The 22,235-nt window shown below is 43.4% G+C and overlaps 1 protein-coding gene across 1 annotated transcript in view; it reads right to left on the minus strand.

Annotated features, from left to right (window-relative positions):
• Nucleotides 1–414: 414 nt before the first annotated feature.
• LOC311147247 (histone-lysine N-methyltransferase 2C-like) overlaps nucleotides 415–22,235 on the minus strand; it is a 133,561-nt gene continuing 111,740 nt past the window's right edge. The window contains exons 45-60 of the mRNA XM_084183917.1: nucleotides 21,873–22,002; nucleotides 21,468–21,615; nucleotides 20,679–20,854; nucleotides 20,348–20,487; nucleotides 19,673–20,012; nucleotides 17,453–17,592; nucleotides 16,233–16,352; nucleotides 15,514–16,056; nucleotides 14,430–15,039; nucleotides 13,999–14,135; nucleotides 12,533–12,675; nucleotides 12,240–12,414; nucleotides 11,038–11,154; nucleotides 10,824–10,897; nucleotides 2,078–2,186; nucleotides 415–1,985 (exon numbers count right to left, since the gene is read on the minus strand). Of these exons, the coding sequence (XP_084040043.1) occupies nucleotides 1,893–1,985; nucleotides 2,078–2,186; nucleotides 10,824–10,897; nucleotides 11,038–11,154; nucleotides 12,240–12,414; nucleotides 12,533–12,675; nucleotides 13,999–14,135; nucleotides 14,430–15,039; nucleotides 15,514–16,056; nucleotides 16,233–16,352; nucleotides 17,453–17,592; nucleotides 19,673–20,012; nucleotides 20,348–20,487; nucleotides 20,679–20,854; nucleotides 21,468–21,615; nucleotides 21,873–22,002 (3,195 nt within the window). The 3' untranslated portion in view covers nucleotides 415–1,892. The remainder of the gene's footprint in view (nucleotides 1,986–2,077; nucleotides 2,187–10,823; nucleotides 10,898–11,037; nucleotides 11,155–12,239; nucleotides 12,415–12,532; nucleotides 12,676–13,998; nucleotides 14,136–14,429; nucleotides 15,040–15,513; nucleotides 16,057–16,232; nucleotides 16,353–17,452; nucleotides 17,593–19,672; nucleotides 20,013–20,347; nucleotides 20,488–20,678; nucleotides 20,855–21,467; nucleotides 21,616–21,872; nucleotides 22,003–22,235) is intronic.

Consider the following 22,235-nt stretch of genomic DNA (forward strand, 5'->3'; position numbering starts at 1 on the left):
AACTGAGCAAACAGGGGAGAAGGGCCTTGGTCAGGGAGGTGACCAAGAACCCGATGGTCACTCTGACAGAGCACTAGACTTCCTCTGTGGAGATGGGAGAACCTTCCAGAAAGACAACCATCTCTGCAGCACTCCACCAATCAGGCCTTATTCACTGTGCATTTATTCCTTGTGTCACTATTTCTTTCTTTAACTATGCATTGTTAGAAAATGACCTGTAAGAGAGCATTTCAGTGTTCGTCTACACCTGCTGTTTACGAAGCATGTGAGAAATAAATTGTTATTTGATGAAGTTACCAAATTTCGCCAGTGGGTGTCTTTCTTGAGCAGTGAATTACATTACTCTACTCATGGGGTTTCAGTCCTATGGGTCAGTCAGATGTGTGTGATTTCTAAAAGTCACACAACAAATAATTAAGATGTAAAATAGTTTATTTTGTAAATGCTTCTAAATTCAATTACACAAACTCCAAACCTCATTACTCTGTACACTTCAAAAGGCTGTTTTCAAAAAACATTGACTACTTTACAGGACCAAGAAAAATGTAGCACAAACACACTGGCAGGATGATGTCATTTTATACAAGAGAAGAAAAATATCCAAGAAATAATTTTGTTACAACCATTCATTGAGAAAATATATACAATTGAGTCTTCGGAAAGTTAAAAAAATACATGCCATATACATTACAAGTTCTAAGACTGTCTCCAAAATGTTACAGTCGACTTGAAATTGTGCACGCAAAACATTTTGCATTTTCTAACTACTGTAAGTGGCTTGTGAAGTGTGTTTGGGTGGTTTAAAAACCTTATTCACAGTTCTATAAAATCAAACCTGATTAACAGCAAAGATGTCAGAATGATGTCTTTCCCATTTTGAAATTCTGTAACCAATGACTCGTTTCTACACTGGTTAGTCACCAAAAATATTTCTTTTTGAGTGGTCAAAGTACGTGTAAATCACAAAAACACTACGCTACAATACCATACTTTTAATAAACCAAAAATACTTTGAATTATTGTGGTTATTTTACAAATTCTGTACAGAATAATCATAATATATACTCTCAAACTGATATCATGACATCCTTCTTAAATAAATTGCAATGACAAACAAAAAACAAAACACCCAAACATCGAGAAGGTTAAGGTAGTATTTGGTCGGTTATTCCTATATTTTTCTTTATATACATTTATACAAAAGTAAGAGCATTTCTTCAATCTTCAGAAAACAATATCAGTTTAGCTTTCGTTTTACTGTCTCATCATTTTGAGAATAAAATTCATTCACTCAATAATAAATACAAAACGAATTTCACTCAAATCACATGACAGAAATCTATGACAAAACTGACTCATGGAATCAAGTATCTTAAAGTTGTGTGTACGTGTCTCTTTCTTTAGTGCAAGTTAATATTCCCTTCGCTGTAGTCATTGCTGTACATTCCCCATTCAGTGAATTCTACATTTAGTCAAACGGTTTTACATTTAAAGTTTTAAACAAAAGGGCCTGCCCTTACCAACCAATAAGGTCCGCGCCCCACAGTGCTCTCTTCTCATTCGCTGGTGGATTCTCTTCTGCGCTCTATTGTATATCTCACTAATACACAGACACACACTCATTGACACAGGCCTTCCAATAAAACCCAGCCTCTCACGTAATATGGCACAAATCACACATCCTGCTTACTGCTCGCCTCTTTCCACACCCTCTCCATCTTCAGTCTGTTTCAAACATGGGACTCCATCCATGCATCGCTTTCAGGGTTTACTCAGGTCTTCCACTCGTTCTAAAAAAGGACAGTCTGAAGCACCTCTCTGTCTACACAGAGATCAGGGCATCTGCATAATATGGAAAGGAATGCATTTGTTGATGTCATTTTAGTTTTTTTTCAGTTGATCCTTTTCCTGCACTCTGCTGTTCCACAGTGACAGGCAATCTTGTGATGGCTGTCCACACAGTCAAACTGGTAGTCGAAACACAGCTGGAAAGTAATGCAGAGAAAACAGTGATGACAATGAAAACGTCACTCATAGCATATGTAGAGATTTCCAATTGAAAGGAAAAAGAACACACCTCCTCTCCTTTCTCGATTCTGCGGTTGGAGGTGATGATGATTTTATAACCTCTTTCAAAGGTTACCACCTCAGCGACACAGTTCGGGGTACAAGAGTGATTGATGTACCTGTATAAGAAAACAAACCCATAGCACATTATGACGTGATGTGTTTGTGACCAACTTTTTATTTAGTTGTCATTTTCATTTCAGAGGGTACAAAAACAATCAAATAAATGCATACAAAGATAAACGACTCATTCTCCCCAGGCCTCAATTGTTACTTGACTAGCACCATTCATTCTCACTGTCGATAATTCTAATATAATAACTTCTAATAGTAACTGTATCCACTGGTTAAATGGGAGCGAGTGAGGTGGCTGCCATCTGGGAGCCAAAAGACTATTCGCAGAAGTGCTGCCTGCCTACAGTAATCTTCTCTGATTGATTGAGAGATTCAAGGGGCTATCATTAAGTAACATAATAGATGGAAAGCATTGAATATTTAAATTCATGCACCTCGAAATTAATTTGATAACTTTGCCTCAGTACAAATTAACTGCAGGGCACTCCCACGTTATATGAAGGAATGTGCCTACCTGATTTAGGGGACACAATGAACAGGGGCCAATTTCATCGTAAAACATTTCCTTGGACTTAAATACAGTCTGAAGAAACTTAAAATGTATAAATTGATGGTTCGGATTACAGGATGCCATGGATTACAGGATACATTGTAGAATAATAGTGAAGACATCAAAACTATGCAATAACACATATGGAATCATGTAGTAACCAAAAAAGTGTTAAACAAATCAAAATATATTTTATATTTGAGATTCTTCAAATAGCCACCCTTTGCATTGATGACAGCTTTGCACACTCTTGGCATTCTCTTAACCAGCTTAATGAGATAGTCACCTGGAATGCATTTCAATGAACAGGTGTGCCTTCTTAAAAGTTAATTTGTGGAATTGCTATCCTTCTTAATGCGTTTGATCAGTTGTGTTGTGACAAGGTAGGGGGGGTATACAGAAGATAGCCCTATTTGGTAAAATACATTTATATTTTAGTCATTTAGCAGACGCTCTTATTCAGAGCGACTTAGTGAGTGCATACATTTTCATACTGGCCCCCCGTGGGAATCAAACCCACAACCCTGGCGTTGCAAGCGCCATGCTATACCAACTGAGCTACATGGGACTACCAAGTACATATTATGGCAAGAACAGCTCAAATAAGCAAAGAGAAACGACAGTCCATCATTACTTTAAGACATGAAGGTCAGTCAATACGGAACATTTCAAGGACTTTGAAAGTGCAGTTGCAAAAACCATCAAGCACTATGATGAAACTGGCTCTCATGAGGACCGCTACAGGAAAGGAAGACCCAGAGTTACCTCTGCTACAGAGGATAAGTTCATTACAGTTAACTGCACCTCAGATTGCCGACAAAATAAATGCTTCACAGAGTTCAAGTCACAGACACATCTCCACATCAACTATTCAGAGGGGACTGTGTGAATCAGGCCTTCATGGTCAAATTGCTGCAAAGAAACCACTAATAAAGGACACCAATGATAAGAAGAGACCTGCTTGGGCCAAGAAACACGAGCAATGGACATTAGACCGGTGGAAATGTGTCCTTTGGGCTGGAGTCCAAATGATAGCCTATTGGTTCCAACCGGTGAGTCTTTGTGAGACGCGTGGGGGTGAACGGATAATCTCTGCATGTGTAGTTCCCACCGTAAAGCATGCAGGAGGTGGTGTTATGGTGTGGGGGTGCTTTGCTGGTGATACTGTCAGTGATTTATTTAGAATTCAAGGCACACTTAACCAGCATGGCTACCACAGCATTCTGCAGCGATACACCATCCCATCTGGTTTGGGATTAGTGGGACTATCATTTGTTTTTCAACAAGACAATGACCCAACAACTCCAGGCTGTGTAAGGGCTATTTTACCAAGAAGGAGAGTGATGGAGTGCTGCATCAGATGATCTGGCCTCCACAATCCCCCGACCTCAACCCAATTGAGATGGTTTGGGATGAGAGTGAAGGAAAAGCAGCCAACAGGTTGGCTCAGCATGTGGGAACTCCTTCAAGACTGTTGGAAAAGCATTCCATGTGAAGCTGGTTGAGAGAATGCCAAGAGTGTGCAAAGCCTTCATCAAGGCAATGGTTGGCTATTTGAAGAATCTCAAATATAAAATGTATTTTGATTTGTTTAACACTTTTGGTTACTACATGATTCCATGTGTGTTATTTCATAGTTTTAATGTCGTCACTATTATTCTACAATGTAGAAAATAGTAAAAATAAAGAAAAACCCTTGAATGAGTAGGTGTGTCCAAACTTTTGACTGGTACTGTACATTTTGAAACCGCACTAGGAATTTTATCTCAATAGCCAGATGGGGGAGCCATGGGAAGCATTGAACTACAGAAAGCCGTGGCAATATATTCATTTTGACAATAGATATTCTCATGGTTACAGCAACTGGGATATTATTCCATCTACTGAGGTCAGATTGAATTGATTTGAGCGTTCTGCTAAAGTTTCTGGCAATAGTTATATCTAAAGAAGGAAATATATCTACTTAAAAATATTTTAAATGGTAATGGGATTCCATAAGTAGAGATGGAGACCTCCATCAGGGTCCTGAGAGGAAGTAGGGCTGATTTGGTTAGATACATTTTAAGCTGACTTTATCTAGGATCTTCAATGCGTTTGGAAGTGATTCAGATTTGTATTTGTATTTATTAGGGATCCCCATTAGTTGCCGCCAAGGCAGCAGCTACACTTCCTGGGGTCCAAACATATTAAAGCACTTACATTACATATAAAACAAAATATAAAACAGTACATCATATGACATTATTACACCACTACCTATCTACAATACACAATGTTTATACCCTTGTGTGTCTCTTCACAGTCCCCATGTATTTTTACCAGTTTTTTAAAAATCTGATTCTACTGCTTGCATCAGTTACCTGATGTGGAATAGAGTTCCATGTAGTCATAGCTCTATGTAGTACTGTGCGCCTCCCATAATCTGTTCTGGACTTGGGGACTATGAAGAGACCTCTGGTGGTATGTCTTGTGGGGTACGCATGGGTTAGTAGTTTAAAAACAGACAGCTCGGTACAGTCAGCTTGTCAACACCTCTTACAAAAACAAGCAGTGATGAAGTCAATCTCTCTACCACTCTGAGCCAGGAGAGACTGACATGCATGTCATTAATGTTAGCTCTCCATGTACTTTTAAGGGCCAGCCGTGCTGCCCTGTTCTGAGCAAACTGCAATTTTCCCAAGTCCCTCTTTGTGGCACCTGACCACACTACTGAACAGTAGTCTAGGTGCGACAAAACTAGGGCCTGTAGGACCTGCCTTGTTGATAGTGTTGTTAAGAAGGCAGAGCAGCGCTTAATTATGGACATACTTCTCCCCATCGTAGCTACTGTTGTATCAATATGCTTTGACCATGACAATCTACAATCCAGGGTTACTCCAAGCAGTTTAGTCTCCTCAACTTGCTCAATTTCCACAGTCATTAAGAGATGTAGTTGAGGTTTAGGGTTTAGTGAATGATTTGACCCAAATACAGTGCTTTTAGTTTTGGAAATATTCAGGACTAACTTATTCCTTGCCACCCATTCCGAAACTGCAACTCTTTGATAAGTGTTGCAGTTAGTTAAGTTGCTGTAGTAGCTGACGTGTATAGTGTTGAGTCATCCGCATACATAGACACACTGGCTTTACTCAAAGCATGTCGTTAGTAAAGATGGAAAAAAGCAAGGGGCCTAGACAGCGGTCCTGGGGAATTCCTGATTCTACCTGGATTATGTTTGAGAGGCTTCCATTAAAGAACACCCTCTGTGTTCTGTTAAGACAAGTAACTCTTTATCCACATTATAGCAGGGGGTGTAAAGCGATAACACATACGTTTTTCCAGCAGCAGACTACGATCGATAATGTCAAAAGCCGCACTGAAGTCTAACAAAACAGCCCCCACAATATTTTTATCATCAATTTCTCTCAGCCAACCATCAGTCATTTGTGTAAGTGCTGTGCTTGTTGAATGTCCTTCTCTATAAGCAGATACATTGTCTAGATATAGTAAAATATTGTCTGCATACAATGAGATTAAGTGATCAGTAGATTAGAGATTTTCGATTGACAAATTGCCTGGGCCAAAGGTTCCATGGATAATAAGTTTTGGATCACCTTGTCTGCTGCTTCTAGTGATTATGAACGGAGCAGAGCAGATATTGCATGTTATAACTATGGCTGAGGGATTGACCTATTTAAGTGATAATGCCCGAGAAGCCGGTGTTTGGAGGATATATTGGCATGGGTGTTAGGCCCGAGATGAAGCTCCGAGGGCATTTTCACTTTTATACAACATGTTACCAACATATTCAAATAATGATTAACATATTTTCATGAATTTATTCATACCATTTCATCCTTCCACAAGATATAGTCCCGAAACAAATCTAGGGTTGCTACCCAAGTCGGCTGGTCGTTCGTTCTATCGTTCAGTCTTGTAGTTCTGTATGTATGGACGTGAACCAGTCGTTCGTCCTAAATGTTCCATTGCCAGAATAACAGCAAAGTAGCTGCATTTGCATTTGTTTAAACTGTTTTCTAGTGACATTTATTTCGGATAAATCCATAACAATGAGCTAATGAGTCGTGATTTCGCCTGGCATAGAACATTTGCTCACTCGTCAGGACACTGATGTTCAGAGGAGCTTGCCAACAACACAGCTAACACAATCACTTCAAACTGAAGCTGGAAAAACTGCAAACTACAGTAGCTGCACTTCGTTTCATTTTACCTTTTTTTCTATTGACATTTCTTTGTATATATATATATATATATATATCCATAAAAATTATGCCAGCTGATTCATGATTTCAACTGGCTGAGAAACGCTGCCTGCCTGTCTAGATGCTTTTTATAGTGGAGTTCAAATGTATAAATTGCTTGGCTGATGAGACAGTGGATTGCGCAGTCAGATGGAACAGAGTAAATAGGCATTTTAACGTCATATATTTAGCCGGTGGTAACTTGTGGAATAGACACCGGCTGGAATGCGGTTTTAACCAATCAGCATTCAGGATTAGACCCACCCGTTGTATAAAGTATTTTAATCATATGAATGAAATTGAGGTCAATTCACATATGTTCCAAAACAGACCAGATATGATCATTCTAGTTTATCAAAAGCAGTTTCTGCATCGAGAGACAAAACATCCCAAGGAGCTGTTGTTTCTGATGAAGCTTTTAATATATGTAATTGTCGACGGAGGATATCCGAGGATAAACGCTTTTTAACAAACCCGCTTTGGTCCGTGTGGATCAATTTGGGTAAGTAAGCATGGAGATTAGATGACAACATTTAGGAAAAGGGTTTAATATCTGTGTTTATCAAAGATATGGGGCGACAATGAGTGGCATCCTTACCTTTTTTAATAAAAGAGAAATTAGTGCCATGTTCACATCTCTCCTAAATTAACCTTTGTGAACGGCTGTATTCATTATTTCAAGCAGTAGTGGACCTAATTGATTCCAAAATGTTAAATAGACCTTTGGAGGAATTACCGTCCCATCCAGGGGATTTGCCTTTATTCATGCTATCCAACGCCCTTTTGAGTTCATTGAGAGTAATTGTGATCTTTAGTGTTAATAAGCCCATGGATGTGAAACAAAAAGCAGGAACCACAAGGATGCCCACGCATTGGTTATTCCCCCCCATGAACAATTCCCCATTCCCTCCTCCAGGGCCCCAGGTACATTGTGCATACTGTGTAATCAGAGTCCAGGATACAGTGCATTCAGAGGTATTCAGACCCCTTCCCTTTTTACACATTTTGTTACGTTACAGCCTTATTCTAATTTTTTTTTTTGTATGTACACATCAATCTACACACAATACCCCTTAATGACAAAGCGAAAACAGGTTGACATTTTTGCACACATATTCATATATATATATATACATTCATATATATATATATATAAAAAAGTATTTCACATTGATGTTGGGTGACTTTATGCCACTCCTGGCGCAAAAATTCAAGCAGCTCAGCTTTGTTTGATGGCTTGTGACCTTCCATCTTCCTCTTGATCACATTCCAGAAGTTTTCAATGGGGTTCAGGTCTGGATATTGGACTGGCCATGACAGGGTCTTGATCTGGCGGTCCTCCATCCACACCTTGATTGACCTGGCTGTGTGGCATGGCGCATTGTCCTGCTGGAAAAACCAATCCTCAGAGTTGGGGAACAATGTCAGAGCAAAAGGAAGCAAGGACAACCTTGTACGTGGCTTGATTCATGCGTGCTTCACAAAGACAAATCTGCCCGATTCCAGCCTTGCTGAAGCACCCCCAGATCATCACCGATCCTCCACCAAATTTCACAGTGTGTGCGAGAGACTGTGGCTTGTAGGCCTCTCCAGGTCTCCGTCTAACCATTAGACGACCAGGTGTTGGGCAAAGCTGAAAATTGGACTCATCAGAGAAGATGACCTTACTCCAGACCTCTATGGTCCAATCATTATGGTCTTTTGCAAACCTCAGCCTGGCTCTTCTTTGCTTCTCATTGATGAAGGGCTTTTTTCTAGCTTTGCACGACTTCAGCCCTGCCCCTAGGAGCCTGTTTTGAACCGTCCTCGCCGTGAACTTCACCCCAGCTGCCGTTTGCCATTCTTTTTGTAGGTCACTTGATGTCATCCTAAGGTTGTTGAGTGACATTCGAATGAGTTGGCGGTCATCCCGGTCAGTAGAGAGTCGTTTTCGCCCTCTGCCGGTCTGTAGCTTTGTTGTCCCAATGTCTGCTGCTTGACCTTGTTCTTATGAACCGCCGTCTTTGACATTTTATGGATGGAAGCAACCTGACGCTCACTGTATCCCTCTGCCAGTAAAGCCAGAATTGAACCCTTCTTTTCCTCACTCAAAACTTTCCTTTTCAACTCTTTTGGCATGGTCAATAGTTATTTTTTGATAATTATTACTTTTGAGGCACTATTAGCACTGTTTTTGCCATCCAGCTGGTCCTATTGCAAGAGGATAGTGATGACCACAACAGTGGTTTCTATACTTTTCCTCATTAAATAAGATTTGGTTCATGTGATCACCTAATCAGTACCGAATTCAGTAGAATGAGGTGTGCCTGTGTTGGAATTCAACAGACACTGGAATGGAATGGCTGTCATACATGCAGAGATGCTGATTTAAGAAACATTTGCAGTGGTCTCTTAATTTTTTCCACAGCTGTATGTATATAAGTATTCAGACCCTTTGCTATGAGACTCGAAATTGAGCTCATGTGCATCCTATTTCCATTCATCATCCTTGAGATGTTTCTACAACTTGATTGGAGTCCACCTGTGTTAAATTCAATTGATTGGACATGATTTGGAAAGGCAAACACATGTCTATATAAGGTCCCACAGTTGACAGTGCATGTCAGAGCAAAAACCAAGCCATGAGGTCGAAGGAACTGTCCGTAGAACTCCGAGACTGGATTGTGTCGAGGCACAGATCTGGGGAAGGGTACCAAAAAATGTCTGCAGCATTGAAGGTACCCAAGAACACAGTGGCCTCCATCATCCTTAAATTGATTAAGTTTGGTACCACCAAGACTTTTCCTAGAGCTGGCCACCCGGCCAAACTGAGTAATCGTGGGAGAAGGGCCTTGGTCAGGGAGGTGACCAAGAACCCGATGGTCACTCTGACAGAGCTCCAGAGTTCCTTTGTGGAGATGGGAGAACCTTCCAGAAGTACAACCATCTTTGCAGCACTCCACCAAATCAGGCCTTTAGGGTAGAGTGGCCAGACAGAAGCCACTCCTCAGTAAAAGGCACATGACAGCCCGCTTGGAGTTTGCCAAAAGGCCCCTAAAGGACTCTCAGACCATGAGAAACAAATGGTCTGATGAAATCAAGATTGAATGCCAAGCGTCACGTCTGGAGGAAACCTGGCACCATCCCTACGGTGAAGCATGGTGGTGGCAGCATCATGCTGTGGAGATGTTTTTCAGCAGCAGGAACTGGGTGACTAGTCAGGATTGAGGGAACAGAGCAAAGTACAGAGAGATCCTTGATGAAAACCTGCTCGAGTGCTCAGGACCTCAGACTGTGGCGAAGGTTCACCTTCCAACAGGACAACAACCCTAAGCACACAGCCAAGACAACGCAGAAGTGGCTTCGGAACAAGTCTCTGAATGTCCTTGAGTGGCCCAACCAGAGCCCGGACTTGAACATCTCTGGCGAGTCCTGAAAATAGCTGTGCAGCGACGCTCCCCATCCAACCTGACAGAGCTTGAGAGGATCTGCAGAGAAGGTGTGCCAAGCTTGTAACGTCATACCCAAGAAGACTCGAGGCTGTAATCACTGCCAAAAGGTGCTTCAACAAAGTACTGAGTAAAGGGTCTGAATAGTTATGTAAATGTGATAGTTCAGTTTATTTTATACATTTACAAAAAATAATACAAACCTGTGTTTGCTTTGTCATTATGGGGCAATGTGAGTAGATTGATGAGGGAGGAAAAAAACAATTTAATCAATTTTAGAATAAGGCTGTAAGGTAACAAAATGTGGAAAGAGTCAAGGGGTCTGAATACTTTCTGAATGCACTGTACATACTGAGCCCTGTGATTTATTGCACAACCATCCTGACATTGAGTGACAAATAAATCAGGTAAGGTTAGAATGTGAATCAGGTTGAATGTGACTATGTAAAGAATTATGCTTACCTTGCCAGACCTCCTGTCTGACTGGCATCAACAACACGTTCACTGTCGATGCGGAACATGAACACTCCACGATTCTGTAGAGGGAAAAGTAACCACTTAGACCAACTGAGTCATCACATGAGCGAATACAGCAAACATGTATTATTCATCCTTCACAACACAGCAAGTACAGTTACTACAGCCTTAACAAAAAATTAAAAATTATAATTGGCACCTGAGACTTGTAAGTCCTTTGCTTCTTGATGGCCACCTCGTTGCGGAGGACGGTTCCATTGTACTCAATCACCATGGTGTTTTTCTCTATGTCCCTGGCTGCATACAGACCCAGGCCCTGTGGACACAGTAACCAGAAAATGTGTCTACGTTCAACAGTAAGAGTCCCTTTACTCTCATGCTGTCATACTTCAGTCTTATCTTCACTCTGCAACTTAAGAACAGGAATGCAAGAGTGCTGAATAGGGTTGGGCGGTATCCAGATTTTCATACTGTCATACCATTTCTGTACTATACCGGGGATTTCACACACAAAACTATTAGGCAACATGGATCTGCTGTAACCAAGAAGCTTGATCTTGCCATCTAGCCACTTAGCTAGCAAGTTAGCAAAACAAATGCATAGCTGGAGCTTGGGCTGGATATAATTTATTTGGCACATCTACAGTGCCGTGAAAAAGTATTTTCCCCCTTTCTGATTTTCTCTATTTTTGCATATTTCTTTACACTTTATGTTAGCAGATCTTCAACCAAAACCTAATATTAGATAAATGTGATACTTATTTTATTTATTTAATTAACAAAGTTATGCAACACCAGCGATGCAACACCAAAATGGCTAAAAAGCAACAAATTTGACATTTTGGAATGGCCTAGTCAAAGTCCAGACCTAATCCCAAATGAGATGTTGCAAGACTTGAAACGAGCACTTCATGCTTTAAAAAACCCACAAATGTCGCTGAGTTAAAGCAGCTCTGCATGGAAGAGTGGGCCAAAATTCCTCCATAGCGACGTGAGAGACTGATCAACAACAAGTGTTTGGTTGGAGTCATTGCAGCTAAATGTAGCACAACCAGTTACAGAGTGTAAGAGGACAATTCGTTTTCACACAGGGCCATTGGGTGTTGCATATCTTTGTTTATGAAATAAATGCAATAAGTATGTAATTGTTGTGTTATTTGTTCACTCAGGTTCACTTTATCTCATATTAGGTTTTGGTTGAAGATCTAATAACGTTCAGTATCAAAAATATGCAAAAGTAGAAAAAAATTAGAAAGTGGGCAAATACTTTTTCACAGCTCTTAAATGACAGTTATAAGCACAGCTCTTAAATGACAGTTATAAGCAGTGGCGTAGCATGCACTGCACCCACCCAGCCCAGGCCTAGTGCTGAACTTAGAGGATCATGTCCCCTACACCCACCTGGATCTTGGAGGCAGCGAGATAGACGTTGGCCCTCCACTCACTCTTCATCCAGCGGTACTGAGAGGACCTATGGTGCACCGTGGGGGGCTTGGTGTAGGGGACGCCTCCCTCCCCCTGGGCTGTGTTCTGGCACCTGGAGGTGGTACTGGTGCTGCTGGATACTGGCTGGGGCCTAGGAGTGAATGTGTGTGCGTGCATGTGTGCGTATATTCTGTTATAAAGACAACTTGTGCTAAACCAAAGTATATTAAATCCACAGACTTGAAACAATGTTAATTCATCCACAATACCTTATGACAACGGCGGTGAAAGGGGAGCTGGTTTTGGGCATGGCGCGGGCGCTGCCAGAGGGGTTGAAGATCAGGGGCAGCTCCATCAGAGGGTTACGTCCATAACGGAAGGTGTACCTGTCACAGGCCTCTACCCCTGGGAGCTGGAACACAAGTAACAGCACAGGGAAATGAGACTGGAACGCTCCTCCTCACTTCAGTGTCTACAATATATACTGAACAAAAATATGAACGCAACATGCAACAATTTCAAAGATTTTACTGAGTTACAGTTTATATAAGGATATCAGTCAATTTAAATACATTCATTAGGCCCTAATCTATGGATTTCACATGACTGGGAATATATATATGCATCTGTTGGTCACAGGTACCTAAAAAAAAAAGTAGGGGCGTGGATCAGATCGCCAGTCACTATCTGGTGTGACCACCATTTGCTTCATGCAGTGCGACATCTCTTTCGCATAGAGTTGATCAGGCTGTTGATTGTGGCCTGTGGAATGTTGTCCCACTCCTCTTCAATGGCTGTGCAAAGTTGCTGGATATTGGCGGGAACTGGAACATGCCGTCATACACGTCGATCCAGAGCATCCCAAACATGCTCAATAGGTGACATGTCTGGTGAGTATGCATGCCATTGAAGAACTGGGACATTTTCAGCTTCCAAGAATTGTGTACAGATCCTTGTGACATGTGGCCATGTGAGGTGATGGTGGCGGATGAATGGCACGACAATGGGCCTCAGGATCTCGTCACGGTATCTCTGTGCATTCAAATTGCCATCGATAAAATGCAATTGTGTTCGTTGTCCGTAGCTTATGCCTGCCCATACCATAACCCCACCGCCACCATGGGGCACTCTGTTCACAACGTTTACGTTGACATCAGCAAACCGCTCACCCACACGACGCCATACACGTGTCCTGCGGTTGTGAGGCCAGTACTGCCTAATTCTCTGGCAACAGCTCTGGTAGACATTCCTGCAGTCAGCATGCCAATTGCACGCTCCCTCAAAACTTGAGACATCTGTGGCATTGTGTTGTGTGACAAAACTGCACATTTTAGAGTGGCATTTTATTGTCCCCAGCACAAGGTGCACATGTGTAATGATCATGCTGTTTAATCAGCTTCTTGATATGCCACACCTGTCAGGTGGATGGATTATTTTGGCAAGGGAGAAATGCTCACTAACAGGAATTTAAACAAATGTGTGCACAACATTTGAGAGAAATAAGCTTTTTGTGCGTTTGGAACATTTCTGGGATCTTTTATTTCAGCTCATGAAATATAGGACCAACACTTTACATGTTGCGTTTACATTTTTGTTCAGTGTAGTATGGTGTGAGCACTTTAAGAGTCGCTTTCTGAATAGGCAGCTATAGACACCTATTGTGTCATTTGAACATTGATCATTTATTCTAAATCTGAATTATTTGAATATAATACAACAGAGAACAAATACAAACCGATTCAGTGATCTTGGTGACTGCAGAGACGGTGAGCCCAAACAGGTCCTCTCCTTTCAGATAGACAGGAAAGAGTTTCAGAGTTCCTATTTCAGTCCTCTTTTCAGCAACTGGTCCCAGGACCTTATCCCACACTCCTGATTGACAGAAAACAGCAGGCGTTATAGTAATATATTATAGGGACTCCTACAGAACACATTTACTGCAGTAAAAGAGAATCTCAAAGGCAAAATGAACTAGACACAAGCCTAGTCTAAGCCAACCCAGATACATGAACAGCAGAGGCTACAGCCATAACAGGGCTATATCAAAGCATGTCATAAAACCTATCAAGCTAGCCCACCTGTACTAAAACTTAAAAAAAATCGAGCTCACCTTTACTAGACAAGCCTAATCTAAACCAGCCCTAAAACAAATCTAGCCCAGCCCACCTTTGGCGGTGGAGTCAGTGAGGACCAGGTCCTTGTATCCCTGCTCGATGACGCGGATGCTGAACTCCGGCTGCTCCTCCCTTTCCTCCACAGAGCACAGGTAGCGGCAGCGGCGGTTGCCGTGGCGCATGCTCCAGTAGATGCGGCAGGCCTCGTAGCCCACGGGGAAGATGGCGGAGGTGGAGTGGAAGGCGGCCATCTGGGACGGGGTGAGCTGACCCACGGCGTGCAGTACCAAGCTGCCCACTCTGAAGGTGTAGCCCAGCTCAGGCTGCTGCACGGCGCTGGCCATCTGCCTCACCTCGTCCCTCTGTACGTAGACGCGGCGGAACACAGCGAAGCAGCGCAGCTCGTGCTCTAGGACGTGGCCAGAGCCACCGTGGGCGGAGCCAGAGCCTCTGGGCCTGTGGGCGTGGCACAGCATGGTCTTGTCCTTGAAGAAGGTGCAGTGTGCCTGCAGGGCACAGGTGAAGTGGTAGATGTTGGTGCAGCGCAGGCGGTGGCAGCCGCTGGTGGCGCCCATCTGCTGGCAGTAGGCACAACGCACCGCTGAACCCCGCCTCAGTGCCAGCTCCACGTTGATCAGGGCGCCCGCCTGCGTCTCGTACACCTATACAACAACACAATGTTAATAATACATATACAACATAATACAACTTTAATAAAAGGGTCACAATTGTAGTAGATAGTATGGTAGTAATGATCTGAAACCAGCAGTCTCCCCCCCCATTAGCCAGTTCTGTTCCCCCCCATTAGCCAGTTCTGTTCCCCCCCCATTAGCCAGTTCTGTTCCCCCCCCATTAGCCAGTTCTGTTCCCCCCCCATTAGCCAGTTCTGTTCCCCCCCCCATTAGCCAGTTCTGTTCCCCCCCATTAGCCAGTTCTGTTCCCCCCCCATTAGCCAGTTCTGTTCCCCCCCCCATTAGCCAGTTCTGCCCCCCCCCCCATTAGCCAGTTCTGTTCCCCCCCCCCATTAGCCAGTTCTGTTCCCCCCCCACTTTTTTATTTTTTTTAAAATCCCCGACTGAGGACATGAACCTTGTGGTTACCAGTCCACCACCACTCTTAACTTCTGGGTTACCTACCTCGGTGGACCACAGGGCACAGTTGAGGTGCACCCACACATCCAGGTCTAGGTTGAGGAGGCGGGCAGGGCCGTCGGTGACCCCGTCCCCCAGTTGGTGACAGAAGCAGCAGCGGCGCTGGTCCCTGAGACTGGCCCAAGGGCGGAGAGATGCTCCCAGCTTCCTCAGCAGCTCGTCTATCTGGTCCTCGTCAGGGAGCTGGGAGCTTCCTCTAGGCACCACCACCTGCACCGTCCACTTCCTCCAGCGGAGACCCTTGTGTCTCTTCCCCTGGTGCCAGCCCTCCTGGTGGGCCCTGGGGCCCCGCGCCTTCAGTTTCACAGTCACTTTGATGGTGTCTGACTTGTCCTCTGTCTTAGGAGTCTTAGGGGTGTCGCTGGCTAGAGGGAAGGGGATGGGTGGGGTGGAGCGAGGGGACTGCTTGGGCTGGAGCTGGGCCAGACAGTGGACATCCAGAGAGGACATGTTGTTGCTGTACTGGTGCTGGGCTTTAGACAGGCTCTCCTTCTGGTCTGAGTCTGGAGACAGGAGGGCCACCGAGTCCTGCAGAAGATATGAATGACAATAATTTAATGTCCTGCTGCAAATAATTACATTTGACCATTTATATTTCACACACCGGTAGCAAATCTGGATACAACAAGTACTGTATACTGATTACCTACACTGGTTAAGAAGTCAAAAATAAATAGCCTCGGTGCATCAATAGAAACACAAACCTTAGTATCTGTAGTGTTTCTGGACTGCGAGGAGGAGGAGGTGGAGGCAGAGTAGAGGAGGAAGCAGCTGTGGCTGCAGAATACCAAGTTCCCCTCGGAACGCAACAGACCTTCCTGTTCCTGATGAGAGAAGACAGGCATGTCAGGAGATGGAGTGAGGAAGAGAGAGAATGAGATAATACATTATATTTATACAGCACTTCTCAAGAACACAAAGTTACTTTTCAATTGTTGAAAGAAGAGAGAGAAAGGGATAGCAATGAAACCCTTTTATCTAGCCTACTTCCCCAGAGTCAGATGAACTTGTGGATACCCTTTTTATGTATCTACATCTAGTATGAAGGAAACACTTGTTAGCAATTACACTAACGCAAGTTAGCAACTATCCTTCAAACTGAACGCAGAGACATAAAAATGGTATCCATGAGTTCATCTGACTGAGGAAGTAGATAAAGGGCCTCATTGCCAAAATCCTGAACTATTCCTTTAAGCTCATAATCACAGTGAGACATCAAAGGTCAAATCAATTCCTATACATAAACCTTTATCAATACTAAAAGGGGTTATTAAATAATCAAACAGCTCCAAAATTCAGATGAATCAGGGTTTAACCATTTGTGAACTCCCCAGACTGCAGTCTAAGGGCATGCAACCGCTTAACCCACTAATTGCACTGAGATGGATTTCACTCCAATGGGGGAGGAATTAGCATCATTAGAGGCTCTACAGTATGTGTGTGTGTGTGTATGGACATATGTTCTTGGATGTGTGTGTGTGTGTGTGTGTGTGTGTGTGTGCATTCATGCTTGTGTGTGTGCCTAAGGGCATAATGTGGATTAATCTATTGTTTGAAGTGAGGTCTGAGCCTCTAGTCATGACCCGTCTGTGCTCTTCTGCCCCCTGGGGGGAACAGACTAACGCAACAGTAATCTACGGCTGACAGGTGGAAAGGAGAGCTTTTACTGGGTTGGTTGGCCAAGAAGATAGTTATTCAATCCATATAGATCATAGCTTGGTTGGGCAAGATTCAACAAGGTAATTGATCAAATGATCTATGTTGACAGATCATGTGGACCATTAGAAAGACAGAGACGATTATCTAATGTGGACCACCACAAGATTTATGTTTCTATGTATCGCAATAGATAACTGTCTTTGTAATGTATGAGTTCAGCTTGATAAACACATAGCACAACATGAAAGCTCTGGCCATACGATACCTGTTTGTGCACTGGAAGGTCTTTGATGGACTTGCAGACTCCATTTCCCAGCACCACCACCTTGCAGTGACAGCACCACTGGGGCTTGGAGCCTGGGCTGCCGGGGATCTTCTGATGGGGGCCTCTGACTGCAGCTGGACCTGAAGCACAGCAACAGCACTCAAATAAGACACAGCTCCTGCAACAGTAGATGTTTAAACAGGCCAGAGCATTACAGCATGGCTTAGCTCGGCTCTGTAGCGTATAAAGGGTATTATACTGAACAAAAATAAACGCAACATGCAACAATTTCAAAGATTTTACTGAGTTACAGTTCACATGAGGAAATCATTCAATTGAAATGAATTCATTAGGCCTTAATTTATAGATTTCACAATACAGATATGCATCTGTTGGTTACAGATACATTAAAAACAAAATGGGCCTAACAATGGGCCTCAGGATCTCGTCACGGTATTTCTGTGCATTCAAATTGCCATTGATAAAATGAAATTGTGTTAGTTGTCCGTAGCTTATGCTTGCCCATACCATAACCCCACCGCCACCTTGGGGCACTCTGTTCACAACATTGACATCAGCAAACCGCTCGCCCATACGCCGCCATACACGTGGTCTGCGGTTGCGAGGCCGGTTGGACGTACTGCCAAATTCTCTAAAACAACGTTGGAGGAGGCTTATGGTAGAGAAATAAACATTCAATTCTCTGGCAACAGCTCTGGTGGACATTCCTTCAGTCAGCATGCCAATTGCACGCTCCCTCAAAACTTGAGACATCTGTGGCATTGTGTTGTGTGACAGAAATGCACATTTTAGAGTGGCCTTTTATTGTCCACAGCACAAGGCGCACCTGTGTAATGATCATGCTGTTTAATCAGCTTCTTGATATACCACACCTGTCAGGTGGATGGATTGTGTTGGCAAAGCAGAAATGCTCACTAACAGGGATGTAATGTGTGCACAAAATTTGAAAGAAATAAGCCTTTTGTGCATATAGAAAATGTAGGGGATATTTTATTGCGTTTATATTTTTGTTCAGTGTGGATAGATTCTCTTACTGCACATATAGTACCAGTCAAAAGTTTGGACACCTACTCATACCAGGGTTTTTCTTTATTTTTAATATTTTCTACATTGTATATTTTGATTTGTTTACTCCATGATTCCACATGTGTTATTTCATAGTTGTGATGTCGTCACTGTTATTCCAAGAAAAACCCTTGACTGGTAGTGTAGGTAAAAATAATAGGTTTATTACTTCAATTAAATGAGGGGCGCTCTGATGCGGTCTTGTTTTGGACAAGCTATACATTTTAAGCGCCTGATTTTATAACATTTTAGAAGGCAGCTCGTCATACTTTATGACCTTAGATGGGCATGATGCTAATTGTCTTAGATGAACCACACAATTGGTTTAGAGATAAACAGCTCCTAATTATAAGACCCCCAAGACAATTAACACCAGGGGTGTCCACTTTCCTGTTCATCTGGCTGTTTGTGGTCTAGGGGTCTAGGCAAACTGACCACATCCATTAGGCCCATGGTCTGACACTGACAGCAGCGCTAAGCAGGTGTGTGTGTGTGTGTGCGCACCAGTGAGGTCGAGGCCTAGGAAGGATGATTAGTTAGTTTCATTAGCTGTGCTGATCATTGTGTGAGATCAATACGGATGCCCATCACTACCTGGTGGGCCAGACACACACAGCCTGTAGGCTGCAGACAGAAGGATAATGGTGCACAGGATGAAGAAACGGACCGTTTGTAAACATTGTTAAAAGAGGCTAATTATGCCAATGGACGACGAGTGGGAAAACAATTAGATAGAGATGGCTCTGTTCTGTTGTCTTGTGTGGTCCTCTGTAGCTCAGCTGGTAGAGCACGGCGCTTGTAACGCCAGGGTAGTGGGTTTGTTCCCCGGGACCACCCATACACAAAAATGTATGCACGCATGACTGTAAGTCGCTTTGGATAAAAGCATCTGCTAAATGGCATATTATTATTTATTATTATTGTGCACTTCTAGGTGCAGTGAAGTCGTGCTTAAAGACAGATATTATTAATATCAGAAAAAGTCTTAAAAAAACAAACTGGTCTGGATGGACATGAATTTCGTCAGTGTCTCATTTCAACACGAGCGCACAAGAGCAGCAACATCTCCCCTGTTATGTCTGTATTTGGACATAAGGGGGCGATAAGGTGCAGGGATGTAGCCCAGTCTCTCACCTGGTCCGTCAGGGTGGAAGCGGATGTGCTGCTGCGGATGTCCCTGCTGCTGTTGCATCATCATCATCCCCTGCTGTGGTCCTCCTCCTCCCCCGGAACTAATGAGCTGGCCTGGGGCTCCTTGAGGGTGCGGGCCCTCCATTTCCCCAGCACCACCACGGCCCGGGTATATCATTGGGGCGCCCGGCCGGTGCTCGAGATCTCCCTGGGGGCCCAGCCTCAGGCCGCTCAGCATGGCCAGGGGCCCCCTCTCTGGGCCTGGGGTGCTGCTGACTTCATAGCTGCTGGGTATCTTCACACACAGCAGGTCTGAGATGGCTGCTACAACACCTGTGATGTTCTGGGAAAACAAACAAAAAAAAGTCGTAAAATAGTATGTAACGGCTATTGCCAGTCAAAAGCCAATGGCACAGATAGAGAGCAGTTCATGACTCGCGCACAAAGTATTGGGTTCGGCTTCTACAATTAAGCCTGGTGAGATTTGAATCCTAACATATCTAAACAGTAGTGAAAGGACTGAGGTGCATTTTTGCGAGGAAAAAAGGGGAATAAAACTACTACATGAACTACATTGTTTAACCGCTTAAATAAAAATGTAAGGATCTAGACCATTCCCTCCATGGTGACATTCTCTGAGAGCAGGACGAAGAGAAGCCAACAGAACAGAACCCTCACCTCTGCGGCAGCTGGTCTCAGGGTGATGGCTACAGACACCAGGCCTGACTTAGTGTCGTTAGATGCTGGGCCAAAATGGGAGCCGAAGAACATCCCAGAAGGCTCCGTCTTGAGCTCAGTCTTCAGCCTAACCTCTAACCCTACAGGAAGAGTAATAGACACATCTGGAAAAATATTTCATTAATACTTAGTCCTGTCAACTGAAAGCAGTTTGTGACAACTGTTAATGTAAAAAGGGCTTTATAAATAACACGATTGATAAAGTAGTGCGTATAATAGTTAGAAAGGCACATACTCTGTTTGCAGTTTAAACAAATGACCAAAATTGTACCTTTCCCCCAGGGTGCAGGGAGCATGGGGAGGACGGGGGAGAGAGGCTCCTCCTTCACCAATGACAGGTTTGGGTAGCGGCTGATCTCCATGCCAACCACACTTTCAGGAGACGAGGAGGGGACGAAACTGTCTGGTGTGTCCCGATCCTTACAATGCTCTTGTCCCAGCCTGTTACTGTGACAGAGAGGGAGGGGGTTGAGAGAAACATTAGTTAAGATCAGTTAAAATCTAAACAAAAATCATTGCGTTCACAATTCTAAATTGTCTTCATCAGGATTTCCTAAACTGAGAACATTGTGAAGAGATTGTTTTGGAGTCTGAAAGCTTGTATGGTATATCTACAGCCTAGTCCTAGTACCCAGATAGAGGAAAATGCATGTTTTTAGACTAATAACCTATTTTCACAAAAATATCATTGCATTCACAACTGTAAATTGTCTTGAGGAGGCTTCCCTAAGGTGAATTGTTGTGGAATCTGAAAGCTTTTTATCATATACATGTATCTACAGCCTAGTCTGAGTACCTAGCTAGAGGATAATGCATGTTTTTAGACAAATATTAGTATATAAATTGTGTCCACTGTCTATGAAGTGCAATTCAATTGAATCTTTATTGTCCCAGTAGGGAAAATCATTGTGTGGCCAAGTATTTACAGAATATACTGTATTCACAATGACAAGTTTATAGGGTAATATGGCATCTTTCAGCCACTGATGTAAAGCATGTAAGCATAACCAAAGACATCACTACTAATTTATCTGTTCTGGGGAGCAGAGGCCTTCCTTACCTGAGTTCCTCCTGGTTGTTGTGAGGGGGCGTGGGGAGGGAGGCTGGCACGTCCACAGTTTTAGGTCCCTGAGCGATGGCCCGCGCCAGCAGGTCCTCCTCGGTCCTGAACGGGACGTGGAGCGGCTTGGGGACCAGACCTTTAGACACTAGAAGAGAAACATATGAACGAGACATTCAGATTGGTCCAAACTAAAGACATAGAATCCCTTGAAATTAATGTAAATGTATGTTCTAGGAGTTAGGCTTTATTTATATGTGACTGTCTGCTCTAGGAATGCTATGTCTAGGGTCCTAACAGCAATACACAGCATGACACTACATATGAGCAACACTTTCAAGGTTTCAGCAAGCAGGAATATGCCAATAAACCCTGGTCACCCCTGATCCCTTTCCCAGTACTCACCCATAGCAGCAGCTTTGCTGGCCAGCTCTTCTGTGGTGGCGAAGCCATTGATCATCTTCTGTCGGTTCACAGGTGGAGGAGTCGGAGGAAGGGAAGCCGGCGGGGTAGGGGGGTTGCTCAGATTGTTCTGCTTTGAAGAATCAATCCAAGGAATACATGTTACCATACTACAACAGGGAGGGATCTAGCATATCTCAGTGGTCTCTGAGGCACCAAAGACATCATTCAACTTATTAATAAAACCTGTGCCTGGGGCTGGTCTAGTGGGTAGTGCCACTGCCTTCAGCACATACAGTATGCAGTACATGTTTATGTGGGATCACCCCATCTCCTCTTAGCTCATGTAAAGCCTTGAACACAAAA

This window comes from Coregonus lavaretus (assembly GCF_964263955.1).
Source record: "Coregonus lavaretus genome assembly, chromosome: 19".
Lineage (NCBI taxonomy): Eukaryota > Metazoa > Chordata > Actinopteri > Salmoniformes > Salmonidae > Coregonus > Coregonus lavaretus.